General features: G+C 54.8%; 1 protein-coding gene and 1 long non-coding RNA gene across 2 annotated transcripts in view; one reads left to right on the top strand and one right to left on the bottom strand.

Annotated features, from left to right (window-relative positions):
* LOC142071963 (uncharacterized) overlaps positions 1-11,541 on the bottom strand; it is a 39,471-nt gene extending 27,930 nt beyond the window's left edge. Inside the window, exons 1-2 of the long non-coding RNA XR_012668248.1 lie at positions 11,268-11,541; positions 10,002-10,582 (exon numbers count right to left, since the gene is read on the bottom strand). This is a non-coding gene — a long non-coding RNA (uncharacterized LOC142071963). The remainder of the gene's footprint in view (positions 1-10,001; positions 10,583-11,267) is intronic.
* On the top strand, positions 1,651-23,125 carry SMYD5 (SMYD family member 5). The gene is made up of 13 exons (XM_048846415.2): positions 1,651-1,791; positions 7,047-7,155; positions 8,327-8,466; positions 9,045-9,166; positions 10,412-10,481; positions 12,471-12,575; positions 13,170-13,232; positions 14,990-15,060; positions 15,636-15,742; positions 16,583-16,639; positions 17,481-17,575; positions 18,580-18,650; positions 20,834-23,125. Exons 1-13 carry the CDS (start codon positions 1,696-1,698, stop codon positions 20,976-20,978), a joined length of 1,251 nt encoding a protein of 416 aa, XP_048702372.1. The 5' UTR covers positions 1,651-1,695; the 3' UTR covers positions 20,979-23,125.
* Positions 23,126-23,129: the final 4 nt, after the last annotated feature.

Raw genomic sequence — 23,129 nt, 5'->3', positions numbered from 1 at the left:
AAAAAGTAAACAATTAAAAGGAGTAAAACTCTATTTAAAATGGATTACAAAGACGGGAGTGCACTTCAGGGAATCCCAGCTGTGGATAAGACAAGTCTATGAACTGCTGTGAGACTTTAGGCAGACCCCTAAACTGATAAGGGATTCTTTTAAATACTCAAACTGTGACACAGAGTTTTTGGGGGTGTATGTAAAATATTTCACTGAATCAAGGCTCCTGTAGCCCCTCTGCGTCTTATATCACAGGGGTGGCCAAACTTACTGGACCTCTGAGTCACATACAACAATCTGCAGAAGTTTGAGAGCTGGGGCGCACCTGCAGGGGCTCAGGGCTTCAGCCCCACTCCTGCTGAAGCCCTGAATGCCAGAAGGAGCGCCCTGCAGGGCTGAAGCCTAGACCCCCCCACCACGCCCCCCCACTGCAAGGTCAAAGAGCTGCAAGTGGCTTGTGAGCCACAGTTTGGCCACCCCTGTAATAGATCAGCAAGGGAAGAGCTGCCGTGTCTAGGCATGGGGAGGCCCTGGGCCTTTAGGAGCCCAGCCCTGGGAAGCGGGGTGCTGGTTGGTGAGAGGGGACATAAAAAAAGCCCCCCGCCCCCACCCTCTATTTGCAAACACAGCAGGTGGCTCATCCCATCGGGGCAAACTGTAAGCCGCCCCCCCCCCTTCCCAGTGCCGGGGCTTTGTCCTCTGCCCCCGTCTAGCAGCGCCCCTCCCGGGGGCTGAACCCCGGCTCCTACCCCCCACCCCCCTTCCCGGGGCTGAACCCCGGCTCCTACCCCCCACCCCCCTTCCCGGGGCTGAACCCCGGCTCCTACCCCCCGCCCCAGGGCTGAACCCCGGCTCCTAACTCCCCCCCCCTCCCGGGGCTGAACCCCGGCTCCTACCCCGGCCTGAACCCAGGCTGAACCCCAGCCTGAACCACGGCTCCTACCCCTCACCTCCCTCCCTGGCCTGAACCCCGGCTCCTACCCTGGCCTGAACCCCGGCTCCTACCCCCCGCCCTCCCCCCAGGGCTGAACCCCGGCTCCTACCCCCCGCCCCCCTCCCAGGGCTGAACCCCGGCTCCTACCCTGGCCTGAACCCCGGGTCCTACCCCCCGCCCTCCCCCCGGGGCTGAACCCCGGGTCCTACCCCGCGCCCTCCCCCCCGGGCTGAACCCCAGGTCCTACCCTGAACCCAGACTGAACCCCGGCTCCTACCCACCCATACCCCGGCCTGAACCCCGGCTCCTACCCCCCGCCCTCTCCCCGGCCTGAACCCCGGCTCCTACCCACCCACCCCCAGCCTGAACCCCGGCTCCTACCCCTCGCCCCCCCCCCCGGGGCTGAACCCCGGCTCCTACCCCAGCCTAAACCCAGGCTGAACCCCGGCTCCTACCCACCCACCCCCCGGCCTGAACCCCGGCTCCTACCCCTCGCCCCCCCCCCCGGGGCTGAACCCCGGCTCCTACCCTCCCAGCCCCGTCCCTGATTTTTGCCCCTCATCCGCCTCTCCTCAGCCTCCAGCTGCTCGACTCCCCCCGCCCGCAAACAGCAGGCAGCCGCCGCGGATTCCCAGCCAGGGCAGCGGGTGCAGCGGCTGCTCGGCACAGGCCCGGCGGCAGGGCCCAGGAAGAGGAAGAAGAAGAGGAGGAGGAGGAAGAGGAAGACTTTCCCGCTCCCCCACCAGGTCAGAGTTGGGAGGGCGCCCAAGATGGCTGCCTCCATGGGTGACCTGTTCTGCTTTTGTGCGGATCCTGCGGGCCCGGCCCGGGCCATGGTGGAAGTGAGATTCATCAGCAGCCTCAAGGTGAGGGTCCCCCCCCCCCGGCCAGGAGATCAGATCCTCCCCCCCCACACCCTGGCCAGGGGATCAGATTTCCCCCCACACACACACACACACCGGCCAGGGGATCAGATTCCCCCCCCCACACACACACACACCGGCCAGGGGATCAGATTTCCCCCCCTACACACACACACCCTGGCCAGGGGATCAGATTCCCCCCCCCACACACACACACCGGCCAGGGGATCAGATTCCCCCCCCACACACACACACACACACCGGCCAGGGGATCAGATTCCCCCCCCGCCCCCCACACACACCCTGGCCAGGGGATCAGATTCCCCCCCCCACACACACACACCGGCCAGGGGATCAGATTCCCCCCCCACACCGGCCAGGGGATCAGATTTCCCCCCCCTACACACACACACCCTGGCCAGGGGATCAGATTCCCCCCTCCCAACACACATGGGCCAGGGGATCAGTTCCCCCCCCCACTGGCCAGAGGATCAGATTCCCCCCCCCACACACACACCGGCCAGGGGATCAGATTCCCCCCCCCCCACACACACACACCGGCCAGGGGATCAGATTCCCCCCCCCCCCACACACACACACCGGCCAGGGGATCAGATTTCCCCCCCTACACACACACACCCTGGCCAGGGGATCAGATTCCCCCCCACACACACACACACCGGCCAGGGGATCAGATTCCCCCCCACACACACACACACCGGCCAGGGGATCAGATTCCCCCCCCCACACACACACACCGGCCAGGGGATCAGATTCCCCCCCCCCCCCACACACACACACCGGCCAGGGGATCAGATTCCCCCCCCGCCCCCCACACACACCCTGGCCAGGGGATCAGATTCCCCCCCCCACACACACACACACACCGGCCAGGGGATCAGATTCCCCCCCCACACCGGCCAGGGGATCAGATTTCCCCCCCCTACACACACACACCCTGGCCAGGGGATCAGATTCCCCCCTCCCAACACACATGGGCCAGGGGATCAGTTCCCCCCCCCACTGGCCAGAGGATCAGATTCCCCCCCCCACACACACACCGGCCAGGGGATCAGATTCCCCCCCCCACACACACACACACACACCGGCCAGGGGATCAGATTCCCCCCCCACACACACACACACACCGGCCAGGGGATCAGATTTCCCCCCCTACACACACACACCCTGGCCAGGGGATCAGATTCCCCCCCACACACACACACACCGGCCAGGGGATCAGATTCCCCCCACACACACACACACACACCGGCCAGGGGATCAGATTCCCCCCCCCCACCGGCCAGGGGATCAGATTTCCCCCCCCTACACACACACACCCTGGCCAGGGGATCAGATTCCCCCCTCCCAACACACATGGGCCAGGGGATCAGTTCCCCCCCCCACTGGCCAGAGGATCAGATTCCCCCCCCACACACACACACCGGCCAGGGGATCAGATTCCCCCCCACACACACACACACACCGGCCAGGGGATCAGATTCCCTCCCCCCCCCCACTGGGCAGGGGATCAGATTCCCCCCACACACACACACCGGCCAGGGGATCAGATTCCCCCCCCCACACACACACACACCGGCCAGGGGATCAGATTCCCTCCCCCCCCCCACTGGGCAGGGGATCAGATTCCCCCCCCCACACACACACTGGCCAGGGGATCAGATTTCCCCTCCCCCCCCAACACACACACACACACACCGGCCAGGGGATCAGATTCCGCCCCCCCCCCAGCCACCCACCCAAACTCAGGTCCCTCCTTCCAGGCTGGCATGAGGGTGGCTCTGCTGCTGCTGGGAGAGACTCCGCTTTGTGCAGCTTGGCACAGCCCTGGGCATTGCTCCACCCTGGGGGGGGTCCCTCCGGGATCCCTCCCCTCGCAGCCCCGATGGGGTCCTGTCCAGCCTGCACTGCCCTTCCTTGGCTGGGAGACCCGCTTCTCTCTCACACACGCCCCCCTTCCCCACTCTAGGGACTGTTAAACCTCCATCTGTGGCTTCTGCCAGGGGGGAGCGTGATCTGTCCCTTTCCATCAGCCCCCATCTCCCGCCTTGGTGCTCCTTGCAAAGCAAGGGGATCCCTGTTCTTCCTGCCCCTGAATGGGGAGCCGTTCCTGGCTGGATCAGCCACCCCCCCCACCTGTTTGTCTGGTTCCTGCCCCACCCCAATTAAAAACAGCGATTTAAAAAAAAAAAAAAAACATGGTTGAGCCTCCCTTCCCCCAGCTTCCCCTTTCCGGGAATTTGGACAGCTGAATGGGCTGGAATAGCTGGGCACATTGGAGGTGTGCTGGGGGGCCAGTGGGGGTGAAGTCCAAGGCTGGAATTGCAAGGGAAAGAGGATTGCAGGTCAGGACTGAGGTGCATCAGCAGAGTGGGGTGGGGCGATCTATGGACTGGATTATAAAAATCATACTTCAGATACATTGGCAGGGCTTGGGGGGTGATGCTGGGGAAGCTGTTCTAAAGAGTGTTAGACAATTTTTGTTCTTGCTTGTGTGACTCCAAAGTGGCAGAATGAATTTGACTCAAAAGCTCCAGAAGAATTAATTCTCTTTCAAGGCTGATCTCAGCCCAAATGTGAACTTTCCCCAGAGACACGGGAGTGAAAATAGGGGAATGCTATAAAGCTTATAGCTGCTGTTAGCTTTAGCTTTGGGGCCCAAAATATCTATAATGCCAGGTTCATTTTATTGTCCTCACTATGTCGTGCTCTTGCAGATGCTTCTGTACTGGCTTATCTTTGTGCATGAGTTGTCCCCTTGATTTCAATGGAGCTATTCATATGTGTAACATTAAGTCAGTGTGGAACTATTTGCAGGATCGGTGTCTGTATTTGTTCCTGAGTATTTGTGTGTTATGATGGGATGGGAAGTCTTTTATGTTGAATTATTTTTACTCATTGATGCTAAAATGACGAGCAACAGATCACATAATAAAGAAATAGTACCAAGCTAGGCCAGTAGGGCTACACGGTCAAATCCTAGACCTTACTGCAGCCCTAGAGAAAATTACCTTACCGGTGATGACACAGCTTTCACCTCTTAGGAGGCTAGGAGGGGTTTGAATCGCAGTGTTTACCAAGGATCTCCCAATTTTATGCTCTAAATGAAAATGTTGTTGGGGCTGCTATGTTTGCCAGGTGACATGATACGCCCCCAGAGGTTGTTGCATTTCAGTGCTGCATGAAATGATCTTGTGTATTTAATAGGGCTGTCAAGCGATTAAAAAAATTAATTGCAATTAATTGTGTGATTAATCACATTGGTAATAATAGAATACCATTTATTTAAATATTTTTGGGTGTTTTCCACGTTTTCAAATATATTGATTTCAGTTACAACACAGAATACAAAGGGTACAGTGTTCACTTTATATTATTTTTATTTCAAATATTTGCACTGTAAAAAACAAAAGAAATTGTATTTTTCAATTCCCTTAATACAAGTACTGTAGTGCAGTCTCTTTATCATGCAAGTTGAACTTACAAATGTAGAATTATGTACAAAAAATAACTGCACTCAAAAATAAAACAATGTAAGACTTTAGAGTCTACAAGTCCACTCAGTCCTACTTCAGCCAATCGCTCAGACAAAACAACTTTGGTTACAATTTGCAGGAGATGATGCTGCCCACTTGTTTACCATGTCACCTGAAAGTGAGAACAGGCGTTCTCATGGCACTGTTGTAGCTGGTGTCGCAAGATATTTACGTGCCAGATGCACTAAAAATTCATATGTCCCTTCATGCTTCAGTCACCATTCCAGAGAACATGCGTCCATGCTGATGATGGGTTCTGCTCGATAACGATCCAAAGCAGTGCAGACCAATGCATGTTTATTTTCATCATCTGAGTCAGATGCCACCAGCAGAAGGTTGATTTTCTTTTTTAGTGGTTTGGGGTCTGTAAGTTTCCGCTTCGGAGTGTTGCTCTTTCAAGACTTCTGAAAGCATGCGCCACACCTCATCCCTCTCAGATTTTGGAAGGCGCTTCAGACTCTTAAACCTTGGGTCGAGTGCCGTAGCTATTTTTAGAAATCTCACATTGGTACCTTCTTTGCCTTTTGTCAAATCTGCAGTGAAAGTGTTCTTAAAATGAACATGTGCTGGGTCATCACCTGAGCCTGCTATAACATGAAATATATGGCAGAATGCGGGTAAAACAGAGCAGGAGACACACAATTCTCCCCCAAGGGGTTCAGTCACAAATTTAATTAATTCGTTATTTTTTTTAACAAGCATCATCTGCATGGAAGCATGTCCTCTGGAATGGTGGCTGAAGCATGAAGGGGCATACGAATGTTTAGCATATCTGGCACGTAAATACCTTGCAACGCCAGCTACAAAAGAGCCATTCAAATGCTTATTTTCGCTTCCTGGTTACATTATAAATAAGAAGCGGGCAGCAGTATCTCCCGTAAATGTAAACAAACTTGTTTGTCTTAACGATTGGCTGAACAAGAAGTAGGACCAAGTGGACTTGTAGTCTCTAAAGTTTTACATTGTTTTATTTTTGAGAGCAGCTATGTAACCAAAAAACCCTACATTTGTAAGTTACACTTTCATGATAAAGAGATTGTACTACAGTACACCTCATTGTATGAGGTGAATTGAAAAATACTATTTCTTTTGTTTATCATTTTTTACAGTGCAAATATTTGTAATAAAAATAATAATATAAAGTAAGCACTGTACACTTCGTATTCTCTGTTGTAATAGAAATCAATATATTTGAAAATATAGAAAAACATCCAAAATATTTAATACATTTCAATTGGTATTCTATTGTTTAACAGTGCGATTAATTGCGATTAATTTTTTTGACTTAATCACATGAGTTAACTGCGATTAATCGACAGCCCTAGTATTTAACTTTGAGATCCTTTCAGGTGAAAGATAAAGTTGAGGGGTGAAATCCTGGCCCTACTGGAGTCAGTGGGAGTTTTGCCCTAGTTTGCCCCCTGGAGCAGTCTGTGGGAGGGGGCACAAGCCATAAACATTTGGATCTGGATTCTACAGCTCTGGATCTGGGTTCCACCCTACATTCTCAGAGCCAGGGTTTTGGCTTAGGACACTGGACTTGGCGTCGGTCCGTTGGAAGACATGGACTCTATTCCTAACTCTTGTTCTACCCTGAGAGTGGAACTCACAGCTAGCTGGGGAGATGGAATAGCCCTAACTGAACTTGCAGTGCTGCAAATTGCTACAGACCGGGAGTCACTCTTGTTTCTCCATTCAAAGGGAAAAGGCTTATTTGCCACCAGGAATATCCATAAAGGGGAAACGATCTTCTTGGAGAAGCCTGTGGTGTCATCCCAGTTCCTCTGGAACGTGCTGTACAGATATAAAGGTGAGAGGAGAGTCATTGGTTTTAAGACCAGGAGGGGACCCTTAGTTCACCGACTCTGATGTCCTGCATAACAAAGCGCTGAGAAAGAAGCAGTGACCCTGACGTCGTGCCCCAGAAAATTACACTGGCCCAAGGTCTGAGACTTGCTGTATTCAGTCTGTGGCCTATGCGGAACAAAATGCTGGTGGTCAAAAGACTAGTGACAGTTTAAAGACTGATGTCTTTCAAACCACCAATGCTAGGAATAAATGCTTGATAGCCTGGAAAAGCTGTACAAACCCAGCACGTCAGTGGTATAAACCGCTGATCTCTAAATATGGTGCTCCATGAAATATCTTCTGCAAAAATCATATTGTTATTGAAGTAAAGGGGGCGGGATAGCAAGATGATAATCAAAAGAACATGGTTTTAAGGTTGGATACCTCATGGCCTTCCAGGGGTTAGAAACACTGTGCTGGACAAAGAATGTTTCCAAGTTCTCATCCCAGACCCGTGGCCTGAAGGGAGAAAAATGCCGATCCCAGGGAATATAATGTGATTTGCAAGTTGGATGTAATCAGTGCAAAAGGTGGGAGCCGCACAGAAGCAATAATATCTAGGGATCATTCCTTGAACCCTGTTGCAGTATACCTTGGCTTCACCGGGCACTGTGTCTTTTATACCATCAATCCCTAAACATGGAACAGGGTTAAATAATGATGACAGATCGGGGGATAGAAACTAAAAAAGAGCTTTAGGACAGGGAGAAAAGGTTTCCAGTTGAGATTTGAAGTGGCATGAAGAATCAGTGAGGTAGGGAGATACGTGATGGTTGTTTCGGATGGCAGGAGCTGTGTAGCAGAAGGGTTTCTCATCGCAGATCAGTTTGGGGACTCATGATGCAGGTGAAATTTGGTGGCAAAGGGAGTTGAAGAATGCGGGAAGTGATGCAGATAATGAGGGCCGTGTTTCTACAGACGGTGTTGGGCCTGTGCTGTTTTCAGAGTGGTGGTTTAGAGTGGGATAGTGAACCAGATTCTCAGCACCTGTAAACCAGTGTTGCACCACTGAAGTTAATGGACCCACCCTGAAACAGCAGCCGAGGATCTGGCCCACTGCATGCAAACGCATCTGTTCTTTTAGAAGGAGGTTCTCTCTATCTCTGTCATCTGGCTCGTTCCTTCTTCCCCAGCCTGTGACCACTGCCTGCGGGCCCTGGAGACGGCAGAGGAGAACGCACAGAGGCTTCTGGGGAAAAGCCGTCGGGTCCTGCCTCACCCAGAGCAGTGCAGCATCCGGAAGGATTTGCATCAGCACTGCCCCCATTGCCAGGTACCGGGTTGCTGGGGAGAGCTGGGAGCTGCCATTGCTGTGGCCTTGTGTTGATCGATTGGGATGGGGCTTGATCTGCAAGGAGGCCACGTCCCTTTCAGATCTGCCATTGTTGCTGCAGCCGCCCTGGTGTTGGGGCGCTCTCATCGGGAAGGTTGAATTGCTTTCCTAGCTACTGATGGAGAGAGCATCTGACGGGGCAGGACCACTTGGGGCGTCTAGGCCAGTTCTTCCCACTCTACAGCCTCGTCGTACACAATGGGGGTGCAGGGGAGAATTTTCATATCCTGGTGCTCACAGGGGCATCTGTGTCCGAGGAGGGGTTCACCCAGGGGGAAGGCACATGCCTTTGCTACCCCCTGCTCTTTCTTGCAATAGATAGGGCCAGGACTCTGTACTAAGGGGAGGTGGGCTGGTGTAGGACTGCTCCCAGGAACCCCCTCCTCCGTACCACAGTGCTCTCCCTAGGTCACTAGGAAAATGGCTGGCCTTTAAGGGTTGCTCACTTTCCTGAGGGCTACGTTCCTAGGTTACTCTTCCGCTGACTGACATGTGTCGCTGTCTCTGTTGCTCTCCAGGTTGCGTATTGCAGTGCTGAATGCAGGCAATCTGCCTTCGAGCAATACCACCAGGTGCTGTGCCTGGGCCCCTCCCGAGAGGACCCCAAACATCCCCTCAACAAACTGCAGGAGGCCTGGAGGTAGGAGCACTGGAGGTTTGTAGGACCAGAACTACCTACTGAATAGACTGGCTCTGGCTCGTTCGGGAGCAGAGACGGGGACTCACCCTGTGTCCAGCTGAAGGTAGTTTGGAGCAGGGTCAGTTACTGCTCTGTCTCTGCAGAGGCACCCACGGCTCCATTGGTCCAGCCTATAACCAGCCAGGGCCTCCTACGATATGCAGTTGTCACTGTGCTGCATCCCACCGCCACCCACTCAGAACTTCACGGCATCAGTGAGAACAGAGCGAGGAGCCTCCTGCTCCTGAAGCACAAGCCTCTGTCGCTTGAGCTAAGAGAGAATCTCCTTTAGCCATATAGAGGCTGTGACACCCAGCTGAGCAATTCTGATTCCATCCAGTAGAGGGCAATAGAGTGTGTATACACCAGTCAGTTGATTATAATACTTTGCAGTTCAGTGGCACCATCTGTGGATCCCAAAGAACTTCACAGACATTATTGAATTAAGCCTCCCAACACCTCTGTGTGAGAGAGAGAGAAGGATTATTATCCCCGCTTGCAGATGAGGAAACTGAGGCACAGAGAAGGGATGTGATCAAGATGGTAACAGAGCCCAGTTCTCCTGACTCCAGCCCTCTGCTGAAACATGAGACAACAACTCACTAGGTGTAACACGTACATTTTTAGTTGGCTCTTCAGTTATTTTTATTATAGTAGCACCCAGAGACCCCTATCAGAGCTGTAATTGCATTGTGCTGGGGGCTGTACATACATAGAGTAACTGTAGTCCCTGCCCCAAAGAATTTACAATCTAAATAGACAACGGGTGGGAAGGGAAGGCGGGGAACTGACTTACCGAAGGTCACATGACAGAGCTGGGACTAGAGCTGGAGTCTCTCGAGTGCTGGATCCAGCCCCTGGGCCTTGCTGCCTTTAGCCGTTTCACTGTCAACAAGCAGAGAAATGCGCGGTAGACCCAACTTGGAAGGTCCCCTGCTAGAGTCCAAAGGCAGGGCAGGAAGTTGCCCCTTTGGCCAGACCTCCATCAGTGCCCCGGGTGAGCCTTTTAGAACTTGGTTAATTTCCACTTCCCCCGCGGAGCTCCTGGGCTGTTGGTGTCAGTCCGATGTCTGCGTCTGAACGAGGCTGTGTGTGGGATTCCAGTCCTTGTCTCCCTTCGAGCTGCAAACACCCTGCTTGCCCTTTCAGTGCCAGGACATCTCTGCTCCTCTCACTCTCGCTCTGTGATTCCTCCCCCTTGTACAGAAACATCCATTACCCACCGGAGACGTCCAGCATCATGCTGCTGGTGAGGATGGTAGCCACCGTCAAACAGGTGCGTGCCTCTGTTTGCTGCTGGCGGCGCTAGGTGTGTCTCGGCACCTCCTGTACGTTGCTCCCGGTGTCTGCCCTCTCCTCTCCAGGGCTACGCCTGCGCTGCAAAGTGAAGGGATGATTGTAGCACCGGTAGGCATGCCCGCCACTAGCTAGCGGGGTTCACAGCCGTAGCGACAACATGGTGGCACAGGTTATCAACCCGCGGACATGTCCAGAGTCCTGTGCAGGCTTTTACTTGGTTGTTAGCCCATAAGACCGGCCAGACTGGGTCAGACCAAAGGCCCAGCTAGCCCAGTCTCCTGTCTTCCGACAGTGGCCAGTGCCCAGAGGGAATGAACAGAACAGGGAATCATCAAGTGATCCATCCCGTCGCCCATTCCCAGCTTCTGGCAAACAGAGGCTAGGGACACCATCCCTGCCCATTCTGGCAAACAGCCATTGATGGACCTATCCGCCATGAACTTATCTAGTTCTTTTTTGAATCCTGTTACACTCTTGGCCTTCACAACATCCTCTAGTAAGGAGTTCCACAGGTTAACTGTGCGTTGTGTGAAGAAACACTTCCCTTTGTTTGTTTTAAACCCACTGCCTATTCATTTCATTTGGGGGCCCCTGCTGGATCCTGTGCTGACATGTCTTCCCTACATTTTCACTGCTAAGATTAAAGCTAGCCTGGGTAGGCTACAAGCACACCTTCGCTTTGCAGTGTAGACTTCTGTAAGGTAACCTCCCGGCACGTCAGCATGCGGGGCTGGGGATGTCTCACTGCACTGCACGCACTTACCAGCACTAGCGAGCGTTCGTTGCTGAGACAGCATGCAGCAGAGAAGGACCTCATGACCTTCCGCCCCAGAAGCAGACCCTCCTTCCGCTGTCATTCGCTCGAGAGCATCTAAGCCCTTTGGACACAGATGTGTCAGGCAGGTCGGATTCCACCCGGCAGTGGGACACAGACACACCAGCCAGGATGTCCCACCACAGCCTGGGTCTCTGTGTCACTGTCCTGACCGCGTGACACTGCTCCAGCTCCTGTCTCAGGGCTTGTGCTGGGCGCTTGTTTGAGCTAGGCGCTGAAGATGCCTCTTGCTGCGGGAAATCAGAGGCTGCTGGCAGCACAGATTCTGTAAGGGCCTTGGATACCATGGTGATAAGGGCGGAATAAATATGCACACCCACCCGTGTGGCATAGCTGTGCCGTGGGAGGTGATCTTTATGGGCTAACATCTGGGTTAGTGTGTCCTGAGAAGGCATCTGTCATCTGCATGTTGAGTGATCTCCTGCTCCTATTCCCTGGGTCTTCCCACTGGCCTGGGAGAGCTCTTTAAAATGAGGGTTGTGGCTGTGTACGAAGCAGCCCCTTGACTATGCGTTTCCTGCTTTTCCTAATGGTGGAGTTTGTGGTTTTGACGTCCCTCATCCCATCATGTTACCAGGAGTCAAAGCTGTTGTCGCACATCTGTGGCTTCCCCTCCACCTTAGCAAAGGGAGACCTGAGTTTGCCTAGAACAAAAACTATCACTGTGGAACTGGGCTGAGCCCATCACATTAATACCCCCCCATGGCATACTCTCCTTGGCTTCTCCTGCCCTCTCTGTCTAGCTCCGCACATGGGCCCCACTGCTGTGTGTCTCACCTGTATATCCCCACCGCTCCCATCTCAAGTAGAGAAGTATTATCCTTATGTCACAGATGGGGAAACTGAGGCACCGAGTGACTTGCCCAAAGTCACAGAGGCTGTCTGTGGCAGAACAGGGAATTGAACCCCGCTCTCCTGAGTTCCCACCCTGTGCATTAAACACAAAACCAGCCTTCCTCCCCTTTCCTTTCTCTGGCTCACTTGTATTCCACGCGTTAAACATCGCTGTAGCAGTGCTAATGTTCTGGCCTAAATAGCGTCCAGATCTGGGTGTCCTGCCATCTCGCATAGCCCCCTCTCACTTCCCTCCTGCTGGAGTGCCAGTTTGAGCGGCTGTTTGATATGTTTCAGGCAAAGGACAAGGACTGGTGGATAAAGCTTTTCTCTCAGTTCTGCAGTAAAACGGCCAACGAAGAAGAGGAGATCGTCCACAAGCTGCTGGGGGACAAATTTAAGGTCAGTGCGTCACACCACTGGAGTGCTTTGGCCTTTTGGGGGGATCCCTGAGTTCCTCTCCTTTCCCTCTGAAGGCCCCACTTGTGTACAAACCCTTGGTCACAGAGAGAGACCACGGTACCCAGCAGTGACCAGAACCGGAACGGTCAGTGTCCAAACCACGGGCCTTCTCCACTTGAGCTAAAGGAGTTCTCCTCTCGTGCTCAGTACACGGCAGGCTGTTGGACCAGCCACTAGAGGCAGCCATGGCCATTTAGCCAGTGTATTGCCCTGGCTCCGTGGTAGACAGACCAAGCTGTGGCCTGTCCACTGAGAAAGGAGCAGTTAGTGCCAGTGGTTTCCATGCTGAGGTTGCTTCTCCCATAGGGAGTGGCCAGATACCAATGCTTTGCTCGTGGGCACGCAGCCACAGGTGGTGGTGGCTTTTGATGGCTGCCAGCTTGGGGGCAATTCAGACGAGCAGCTTCTTGACCAGAAGTGGTGGCGCAAAGAGCCTTCAGGCTGCTCCAGACTCTGCTCGCCGGCTGGATTTAAAGCTGCCACACCTGTCCTGGGGCTCCTCTCCTCGCTCACTTTGTGGCCATGTGTCTCCAGGGCCAGCTAGAGCTCCTCCGGCGGCTCTTCACGGATGCCCTTTACGAAGAACATCTCAGCAGGGTGAGTGGTGAGTCCTTGACACCCCCTTCCCCACCCCCGGCAGAGTCCTGTGCACCCCAGAGAGAGTGCTGAGGAGCCCCCGTTTCTCCCTAGTCCCTCTGACACCCCGAAAGTGGGGTGTCCTGGTTGCCGTTCCTCCTGACAGTACTGAGGGGCTAAGGTTTGACCTGGAGCCCATTGGTGCCTCACCCTTACCCCAGCGGGGCTGAGGTGGGATATGAGGGACAACCTCTTTCTCTAGCACCTGAGCATTTAACCCCCTCAGTGCTCTGAGCTTAGACGGACTCAGGGGATAACAAGAATCATAGAAAGGAAGGACTGGAAGGGACCTTGAGAGGTCACCTAGTCCAGCCCCCTCACTGAGGCAGGACCACGTGACCCTCTCTAGACCATCCCTGACAGGTGTTTGTCCAACCTGTTCTTCGAAACCTCCAGTGACAGGGATTCCACAACCTCCCTTGGAAGCCTGTTCCAAGTGCTCAACTCCCCTTAGAGTTTGAAAGTTTTTCCTCATAGCCAACCTCAGTCTCCCTTGCCGCAGATTAAGCCCAATACGTCTTGTCCTCCCTTCAGTGGACTCGGAGAGTAATGGATTCCCGTCCTCTTTGTAACAGCCGTTACCATATTTGCAGATTGTTGTCAGTCCCCCCCTCAGACTTCTTTTCTCAAGACTAACCATGTCCAGGGTTTTTAACGTTCCCCGTGGGTCAGGTTTTCTAAACCTTTTCTCATTTTTGTTGCTCTCCTCTGGACTCCCTCCAGTTTGTCCACATCTTTCCTAAGTGTGGCGCCCAGGATGGGACCCAGCTGAGGTCTCACCGGTGCTGAGCGGAGTGGGATATTACCTCCTGTATCTTACATTCGACTCTGGAACACGTACAGCTGTTCAGCATTTCCCCTTGCTGCTGCCTTACAGGGGATGTACCCGGGGGAAAGAAATACAATGTAATAGGCTTGTGCCCTCTCCGGCGCTCTATGGCTCTGGAGTGACTGTACTTGGAATCCACCGTTGAGTAGCAGAAAGGAGAGACGAGGCCAACGGGGAGCTGGGAGGGATCCCTAAGAACTGGGTGGGGCCAGAACCATCTGAGAAGATTGTAAATGCCTACTAGGGGGAGGAATTGTTTGGGACAGGACACCACAAGGAGTAATGGGGTGAAGCCGAGGGAGGGAGAACGTAGGCTGAGTCTGAGGGGAGCCCTGCTGACCCTGGATTCTGCTGGAGGATGGAGCCCCTTTGCTTGACGGGTCAGATTTGTCAAAGGTGCTGCTCTCCCACTGAAGACAGTGAATGCGAAGTGCTGATGAAAATCAAGCCACTAAGCTCTGTGCCTCACATTCTCCGTCCAGATCTCTCTCACGGGGCATTTCTAGGGACCGCCGCCTTGTGTCCCGGCTTTGTTATTACAGGACGCTAGACCTGGGTCACAGCAGAGCTGAGGCTCGGTTCGCTGCTGGTCGTAATAGCATGAGGGCCCGTTCTACGGCAGCTCCAGCCCCAGCCCCGCGTCCCATCACGTGATTCTGCAGTGGGTCCGACAAGTGAGGCTGCGAGCTAGAGCAGTGTTTCTCAGCAACTGGACCGGGGCCGATCCCTGAAATCTCCCTGATGCAGTGCAGGAAGGCAGCAGGCTGGTCCCTGGTATCAAACAGGTTGAGAAACACTGAGCTTGAGCAAATGGGAGCCACTGAGATGGTAGCTAGCCCTACAGTCCTGACAGGTAAACTGATCCTCTTGCTTCTTGGCCTCTCTGCAGTGGTTTACTCCAGAAGGGTTCCGATCGCTGTTTGCCCTGGTGGGGACCAATGGCCAAGGCATAGGAACAAGGTAACCAGTGGATTCGCAATTGCGCTCTGGCTGTGCATGGGGAACTGTTGAGAAATCGGCATGGAAGTCATGAGAGTCCCAAAGCTCTCTAGGGCTCTGGGCTCCCCTCAGCGATTGCATGGATCCCCTCTGCCGTCTGAAGGAGTCATCCGTGCACATCCCTCAGCCCAGCTGATGGGAGCTACTTAAGTACCTAGAGCGAGAGCAGAGAAAAAACCTAGTATGTATTGCTGAGGTTCTGTAAAAGCGGCTCTTTACCGCCTTTCTGTCAAGTAGAACAGGACCTCCCCAGTGCCCTCAATCCAGAGCCTCCCAAAGTTCAGGTCTGGTTTTGCTTCAGAACTTTGCCTCTTGGGGCCATTGGACAGTTGAACCCTGGGAGCCCCAAAGAGTCTCTCCTCCCTCCTGAGTGTTCTGTGCTGAAGAACGAAAGCCAGTGCCGTGAGCACCCGTGCCGGCTCCCGAGGTGTGATCACAGCTCTCCCTAGCACTGGGGTACGGGTGGCTCTCTCGCCCACCCGGCCAGATCCAGAGACCTTTGGAAACATAACCATGTTCTGTCTGGTTTCCGCTAGTTCCCTGAGCCAGTGGGTCCATGCCTGCGATGCGTTAGAGCTTCCCGCGCACGAGCGAGAGCAGCTAGACGCCTTCATAGACCAGCTCTATAAGGATATCGAGAAAGGTAACTGCAGCAGGAAGCGTTGGTGAGGTCCCCGGGTGGCTGTCGGTGCGGTTCTCTGGGTCATTGTCTTCTCCAGGCCAGTCAGGGACCAGGGAACGGGCAGGGCTGGGCGTGGGACTCAGCAGCGATCGCAGCTGGCCGATTTTGTGGGCTGCATTGGCCGGTGCTGTCTGAAGGCCCTGGCAGGGTCCATGAGCTGCCGTTAGCGCTCCCGGCTGCAGTGTAGCTGTACCCTGAGAGAACTCTGCTCAGGGACAAGGCCCCTCCTTCCCATTCAACATCAGGGCCAGGACTGGTTTGCTGCCATTTTTCTGGATTCACCAAACCCTCAACAGTCTCAACAGCCAGGGGATCTGGCTCCCAGATACTGGGAAGTGTGGCTGAGGGGAGGCGAGCCGCAGGGAGCAGCTCCTGGGGCTGGTGGAGGGAGATGGGTGTGTCCCCAGGCGATGGCAACCAGTTTTTAAAACCCAGCTCCCCGTCTTGCTGGTTGTGATGGGCGCAGATGCGGACCAGTAGGTGTCTGCTTGATTTGTGGGTGCAGTTAAGTAATTAATTGGATGTTTCCGTGCCTTCAGTTCCTCCCACAGCTATCTGGGGGTCAACTAGGGGGGTCTGGCCCCTTTAAATACCGACCCCCCCCCCCCCCAGCTGTCCAGTCCCCAAGCTCCCTGGGAGGCTGAAGTGGATTGGTGTGACTGGCCCAGGTGAACCGGTACAAAACGGCTCTGCCCTGGTCGAATTTGCCCACCCTGCTGTTTCCCCACGCGCTCACTCTCCTGGAGTGAGGGTTTGGCTGGAGAAGTTGTCCAGTGCTGTAACCCTCCCTTTCTGCTTCAGAGACTGGGGAGTTCTTGAACTGCGAGGGATCCGGCCTCTATGTGCTCCAGAGCTGCTGTAAGTAACGGGCCGATGCTGATTGGCCGGCCTGCCCCCTCCCTCTTTGGCTGAACCATTCTAACGGTCCGAAGGTTTCAAGAGATGCCGGCGTGGTCGGGCGGGTCACAGCCTGGCCTGCCTTCTCGTTTCCTTGCGTCCATTTGCAAAAGCCACGCGTTATTTATATGATGCTTCTCAAAAACGAACACGCCAGAGCTTTTCAAACAAGCAAATAAATGCCAGCAGCTCAGCACACGTGAGCAACCCTACAATAACAAACCAGGGTCTGCAATCTATCGCCAAGTTGACCTCCAGTGCATTCATATTCCTACCGAGCCCAAAGTGCGCCAGGCATGTTAGAGACAAATACCATGTGACTCAAACCCCAGAGCGCTTTCTGCATGCAATGGGGTAAAAATACCTTGGTGAGGAAACCGTCTCCAGTCTTAGCTGCCTCCTGTTATTAAAGAAAGGGCAATCAGACTGGTTTATTAACGAGAAGGGAGGGAGCCTAGAGATAACGCAGCCGTCTGGTGCTGCAGGGAGTATCTCAGCCAGGGTGGTGGGGAAGTCTGTACAGCAGGCAGGCTTACGGAGAAGGGAGCAGGATCTACAATAGGAATATTTTCCTCCGTTGCTTCTCACCCCATTAAACGACCAGTGGGGAGACTAGTTGGTTCAGAGAAAGGCGAACAGCATCCCAAGCCTTTCACCTCCAGCTCACCGCGTTGAGCCCCGGGCAGAACTGATCGAAGCCCTCCCCGTCTGCTGGCTGTTCCGCGGTGCAGTGCAGTGAATGGGGTCTCCTGCCTCTGTGTGTCACTCACTGGCTCTGGTGCCCGTCTCTTCCCTGCTGCAGGTAACCACAGCTGCATCCCCAACGCTGAGACGTCCTTCCCGGATAACAACTTCCTCCTGCACCTCATCGCCCTGGAGGAGATCAAGCCGGGAGAGGTGAGCCTGCAGGGAAGGGAATGGCTGGTTTGTTTGGGGAGGGCCAAAGCTTGTAGCCCTCTCTCAGGCCAAACTCCTCCCGAAGGCAGTGGCTGTCCAGCCTGTGTAAGACCAGTAGGGTTCTGTCTATGTGCTTACATGATCCCCCCATTACCATAGTATCCAAGCACCTCCCAACCCCCATAGGAGGTAACATCCCTATTGTATGGATGGGGAAACTGAGGCACGGAGAGATGCCGTGACTGGCCCAGGGTCAGACAGGGAGTCTGTGGCAGAGCTGTGGGTTGAACCCTGGTCTCCTGAGTCCCAGTTCAGGGTCTTTGCTAAAAGACCATTAACCCTCTGTGGCCCTTTGCTGAGGAAAGGACAAGGGTCATCATGAGCTGCGGTTCAGCCCAGCTGGGTTTTCGAGCCGTTCTGGACCCTGATTATTTTGTGAGCAATCGGGGAGTCCCAGGCGATCTCTGCTGTCCGGATTAGAGATGGGCCCGACCGCCGAGCCCCTGAACGTCGGGGCAGTTCAGATCTGACCTTCGCCCCCCCGGCCTGCAGTGTCGCTCAAGTGGAGGAAGGCATGGGACCGGGCTGTCAGGACAACAAAGGAGATTCCTCACTGGGGCTGCAGGACACACATGGACCCTCTGTTTCTCTCTGGCTCTCCACGTCCCCTGTGCTGCCTGGTGTCACCATGCAGCAGCCCCTTGAGTCCTGGCCGGGCCTCCCAGCCATGGAAAGGTCCGCTGATTGCTCTGCTGGGTCAGTCTCTCCATAGGGCTGGATTCTGATTTCTACCTGCCCTGGAAGTTAGCCCTGCTGGATGCTGTATTCTGCTTTAGCCCTGCCAGTTCCCTCTGCTCTCTGGCAGTGCCTTGTCCCCAGTGACTTGCTGCACTTTCCCCTCTGTTCCTGGAAAGCATCCCTCCCCCCGGGGCGGGGGAGCCCGGCAGTGGTTCAGTGCAATGGGAACTGACTCTCAGCCGGGCCTGTTTCTCTTGTCTCGGCAGGAAATCTGCATTAGCTATTTAGACTGCTGCCAGCGGGAGCGGAGTAGACACAGCCGCCACAAGATACTCAGGTAGGAGTAGTCACCTGCGCCGGTCGGACTCTGCTGGCCAGGGGGCCCTGGGGACAGATCGGGGTAGAAGCAGCGGTGGGAGGAAGGGTTGCCAAGGCATGGGTGGAGCAAAGTGGTTCTGCAGAATATTGTCAATTTATTTTCAGGGATCAGGGGACACCCCCCCCCTCCCCCGCATCTTTACTCTGTTCTTGGATGTAATGGCATCGTCTGGCCTCAGTCTGCTGCACCCGTCCCTCTGGCTGAGCAGGGCAGGTCCCAGTGCACACTCGCCCACTCACACTCTCACACACACCACACCCCACACCCCCCCCGGGCCCCCCTTCCCTGGCCCTCCCTCAGGCTGAGCAGGGCGGGGCCCGGTGCGTGCTCTAATACTGCCAGCCACAGAGGGATACTTGAGATCAACCCGAGTTGCTCCATTCAGCCTCTGCCCCAAGAGCTGAGCCTGCTGCTTCTGCCCTCATCGCCCTGTGGCCTGCATCTGCACCTTTGTACGGTGCCTTCTGGTCTTTGTTCGGCTGGCTTTGCAGCGTTCGTGTACATGCAGCCTGCTTGGACGGGCCACTGTGTCCTCCGCGGTCCGAAGGGTGTTGGGCCGAACGTACAGCCTGTGTGCACTCTCGGCACGCTCGCCCTTTGGGATGGACAGATGTGGTCGGCACACCAGCATGCACGATACGCAGGCAGGAGGATCACACAGCAGGCATGCATGTAAGTGATGTGTGCATCACGTGCATGCATGCTGCATGCGGCACCTGGGATTCGTCTGCACTGTGAGCTGGTGACGCCTTCTCCCCAGCTCCTGGCAAAGTCCTGAGCCCCGGGGCTTTATTGCCGTCTGTGTTTTGCAGGGAGCGTGTGGCTCCTAACCTGTCAAGCAGCATGAACCCTGGGAGTGGACACAGCAACACCTGCAGGGTCCATCTACACAGCAGTGAGCGTGTGTGTGGCCTGGGTGGGCATGCCCAGGCGAGCTTTAACCTAGGCAACGATAGCAGCGTTGACGTGGGGGCACAGATTTCAGCGTGGGCGAGTAACCCGAGTTTGTACCCAGGGACCCTGGTGGGCTCATGCTGGGGCAGCTACCCTGCGCTGAGGCCCGTGTCACTGCATCTCCGCTGCTCCTGTCACCTGTGCAAGCTAGATCAAAGCGAGCCTGGTATACCTGCCTGCACTGCAGGCACACCTCCACCTGCGGTGGGGACCGACCCAAGGATGCATCTCGCCCAAGCTTGTCTTATTCCTGAGCTATCAGAATGCTAGGATAGGAAAGGGATGGATAATAAACCAGGAAATGCCATAATGCCAGTATATAACTCCCTTCTACGGCCACGCCTTCAGAGCTGCGGGCAGATCTGGTCGCCCCATCTCCAAAAAGATGTATTAGAATTTGAAAAGGTTCAGAGAAGGGCAACAAAAATGATGAGGGGGATGGAACAGCTTCCATGTGAGGAGAGATTCAAAAGACTGGGACTTTTCAGCTTGGGAAAGAGACGACCAAGGGGGTATATGACAGTGGTCTATAAAATCCTGAGTGGCGCGGCGAAAGTGACCAGGGAAGTGTTATTTACTCCTCACAACACAAGAACCAGGGTCACCCAGTGACATTAACAGGTTTAATACTAGCCAGAGGAAGTATTTCTTCTCACAACACACAGTCAACCTGGGGAACGTGTTGCCAGGGGATGCTGTGAAGGCTTCTAAAAAAGAATTAGAGAAGTTCCTGGAGGGTGGGTCCAGCAATGGCTCCTAGCCAAGATGGCCAGGGATTCAACCCCATGCTCTGAGTGTCCCTAGCCTCTGACTGCCAGAAGCTGGGACTGGGCGATGGGATGGATCACTTGATGATTCCCTGTTCTGTTCATTCCCTCTGGGGCACCTGGCCTTGGCCGCTGTCGGAAGACAGGAGACTGGGCTAGCTGGACCCTTGCTCTGACCCCGTCTGGCCGTTCTTATGTAGCTATAGTGTGTGCTCAGGTTAGAACGACAGAGACCAGTGGCTTCTTGTCCAGCATAACTCACGGCTCAGGCTACTACCCTGCCCTCCCTGGGGAGCTCTCCCTGCCCAGAGGGAGGGATAAGTGGGGAGTTAACCCCCGAAAGGCTGGCTCTACGGAAGGGTTCTGCGCTCCAGCCTGCAAAGTCCCTTGACGTGGTTCTCTCTCTCCTGCTCCCCTCAGGGAACACTACCTGTTCACCTGCTCATGCCCCAAGTGCCTGGCTCAAGCCGATGACGCCAGCCTGACTTCAGAGGAGGAGGAGGAGCTGGAGGGCGAAGGAGAGACGGATGACGCGGAGCTGGAGGATGAGATGACGGATGTTTGATCCTGGGCCCAGGGATGGGGTTCGGCTTTGTACCGGAGACGGGACCGTGGGGAGGGACTGTGCCTGTGTCGGCCAGGGCTGGTGCTGCGGCAGGGAGAGAGCATGTTAAGGTTTGGCTAGGTTGGGCAGTGGAGGAAGCGGGGATCTTCCCTGCTCCTGACCATCCTTCTGAGGGAGTGTGTCTGTAGTCCCCTCTCTCTAGGTAATGGCTCCGCTTGTCCCAACCACTCCTCCATGGCTGAGGGAGATATCAGCCCACCCAGACATCGCCTTGGTCTCCTTGTTTGTGTCTGACCCTGCACACAGAGCAATACGCCAGGGCGGGGGAGATGGCGCAGGCAGGGAAAGTCCCCTCCCCTTCTGAGCACAGCGCACAAGCCTTAGCACAAGTCTTGTTCCTGACGCTGGGCGAACAACCAGCTACTCCGGGACTTCCTCCGGTGTCAATATCTAAGTGATCTGAGAACTTGGAGAGCGGAGTCCGGGGGGATTTGGGCACATGACTTTCTCGGGGCTGTGGAGGGGGGAGAACAGAGGTTTAACCCTGTGGAGACAGTGGCTGTGCCGAGAGGTTGTAGTCTCATGGACTCAGCACAAGACTGGGAGCCAGGACTCCTGGGTTCTAGTCCTTGCTCTGTTGCTGACTTGCGGTGTGAGCAAGTCACTTACACTCGCTGGCTCTCAGATTAAAATGGGGGGGATGATCAGACATTCCTAGCTGGGGGGGGCGGGGGAGTTGGGAGGATTAGCTGCTCCATGTCTGGACAAGGCTGAGTATTTTGAGTTGTAGATATATGTACTCTTAGTGCCAGCAGGTGAAGGGTTAAGTAGCTCTGGGGGTGGATACAGTCAGCTGGTGGAGCCTCACACTCCTTACCTTGGTCTCCTGCTCCTGCTGCCCTCGCGGGTTGGCCTAGTACTTTTGTTGTGGGGCTTTCACCATGGGGAGGTCTGTCTGCCCCACCGGGGCATCAGGCTCAGTGGTGCTGGCCTGTGAGGGGCTCCTGAACGGACACCAAAGGGAAATCCTGACCCAGCTTGCCGCAGGGGGCTCGACACCGGGGGCCAGTTATAACGGTCCATAGGCATTCCTCTGCTCAGCACTGTAGCGCCAAAACTCGTTGTCACAAGGGAGTTAGGCGCTTAGGAGCCTATTGACTGTCAGTGCGGTTTTGGCTCTTAGGTGCCTAAATCCCTTTTAACAAGGAGACATAGGCTCCTGAATCAGCTAGGCATTGGAATGCTGAGCCCAGCAATGGCTAAATACCTCTAAAAACCTGGGCCCCGGTTCTTCTGCAAAGGACCAGGAAGGGGGGGCTGGTCCCACCCCAGGTGGATTTGCCAAGCCCAGCCCTGGAGCGCGAAGGGAGAAACAGTCGACTCTATTGTGTCTGGGGGGTGGTTGGAGGGATCCATCCTCAGCCTTCCCTTGTGTGTATTATCCCACTGACCTCCAAGGGGTGCAAAGGCTGCAGGGCTGGGTCCTGGGGTATCACGTGACCTTCAGCCAGGCTCTGGAGGCTGAATCTGCAAGGAGCTGGCAGCTCCTTCTAGACCCACTAGTGTAAGCTCCCCAAGGGACCGCCTGGGTCTGAGCGGTGCCCAGCGCCCACAGCTCCTCTCCAGGCCAGTGGGTTTTGCGAGTGCTCAGCCCCTCTCAGATCAAACCCTATCAGAGCAGCGTGGAGCTCTCGGGGGGGATGGCAAAGGATCCAGATGAGAGTTCAGGCCGCCTAGTACCAGAGCCGGAGATGGGAAGATGCCAGTCGATGCGGGAGTCCGTTCCCCTGTGAGGGCAGGACCTGCCCTGCAATAGAGTCTGAGCCGCTTAGAAATATCTCTGCCTTCTACGAGGCAGGCAGCTTTGAAATACGACTGTTGAACCTATCTTAGCCTTGTGACAGCACATTCTGCGGGCCTGGAGCTGGGAGACTGACCTAGAAACTTGGTGCCTGCAGATCACAGGCCAAATCCTACACTGGTGTAAATCTGGAATAGCTTCACTGATTTCCTCGGAGTTACTCCAAATTCACACTGGTGTCGCTGAGATCAGAATTTGTTTTCACCTTCTTAAGCCCTTGCTGCACAAGAAGTTGTACTTTGATTTTTGATCTTGCTTGAAACAATACAGCAATATGTTTATTTGACGTG

This window comes from Caretta caretta, chromosome 4, assembly GCF_965140235.1.
Source record: "Caretta caretta isolate rCarCar2 chromosome 4, rCarCar1.hap1, whole genome shotgun sequence".
Classification (NCBI taxonomy): domain Eukaryota; kingdom Metazoa; phylum Chordata; order Testudines; family Cheloniidae; genus Caretta; species Caretta caretta.
Note: the sequence above shows the minus strand (reverse complement) of the source record. Positions and strands in the feature narration are given on the sequence as shown.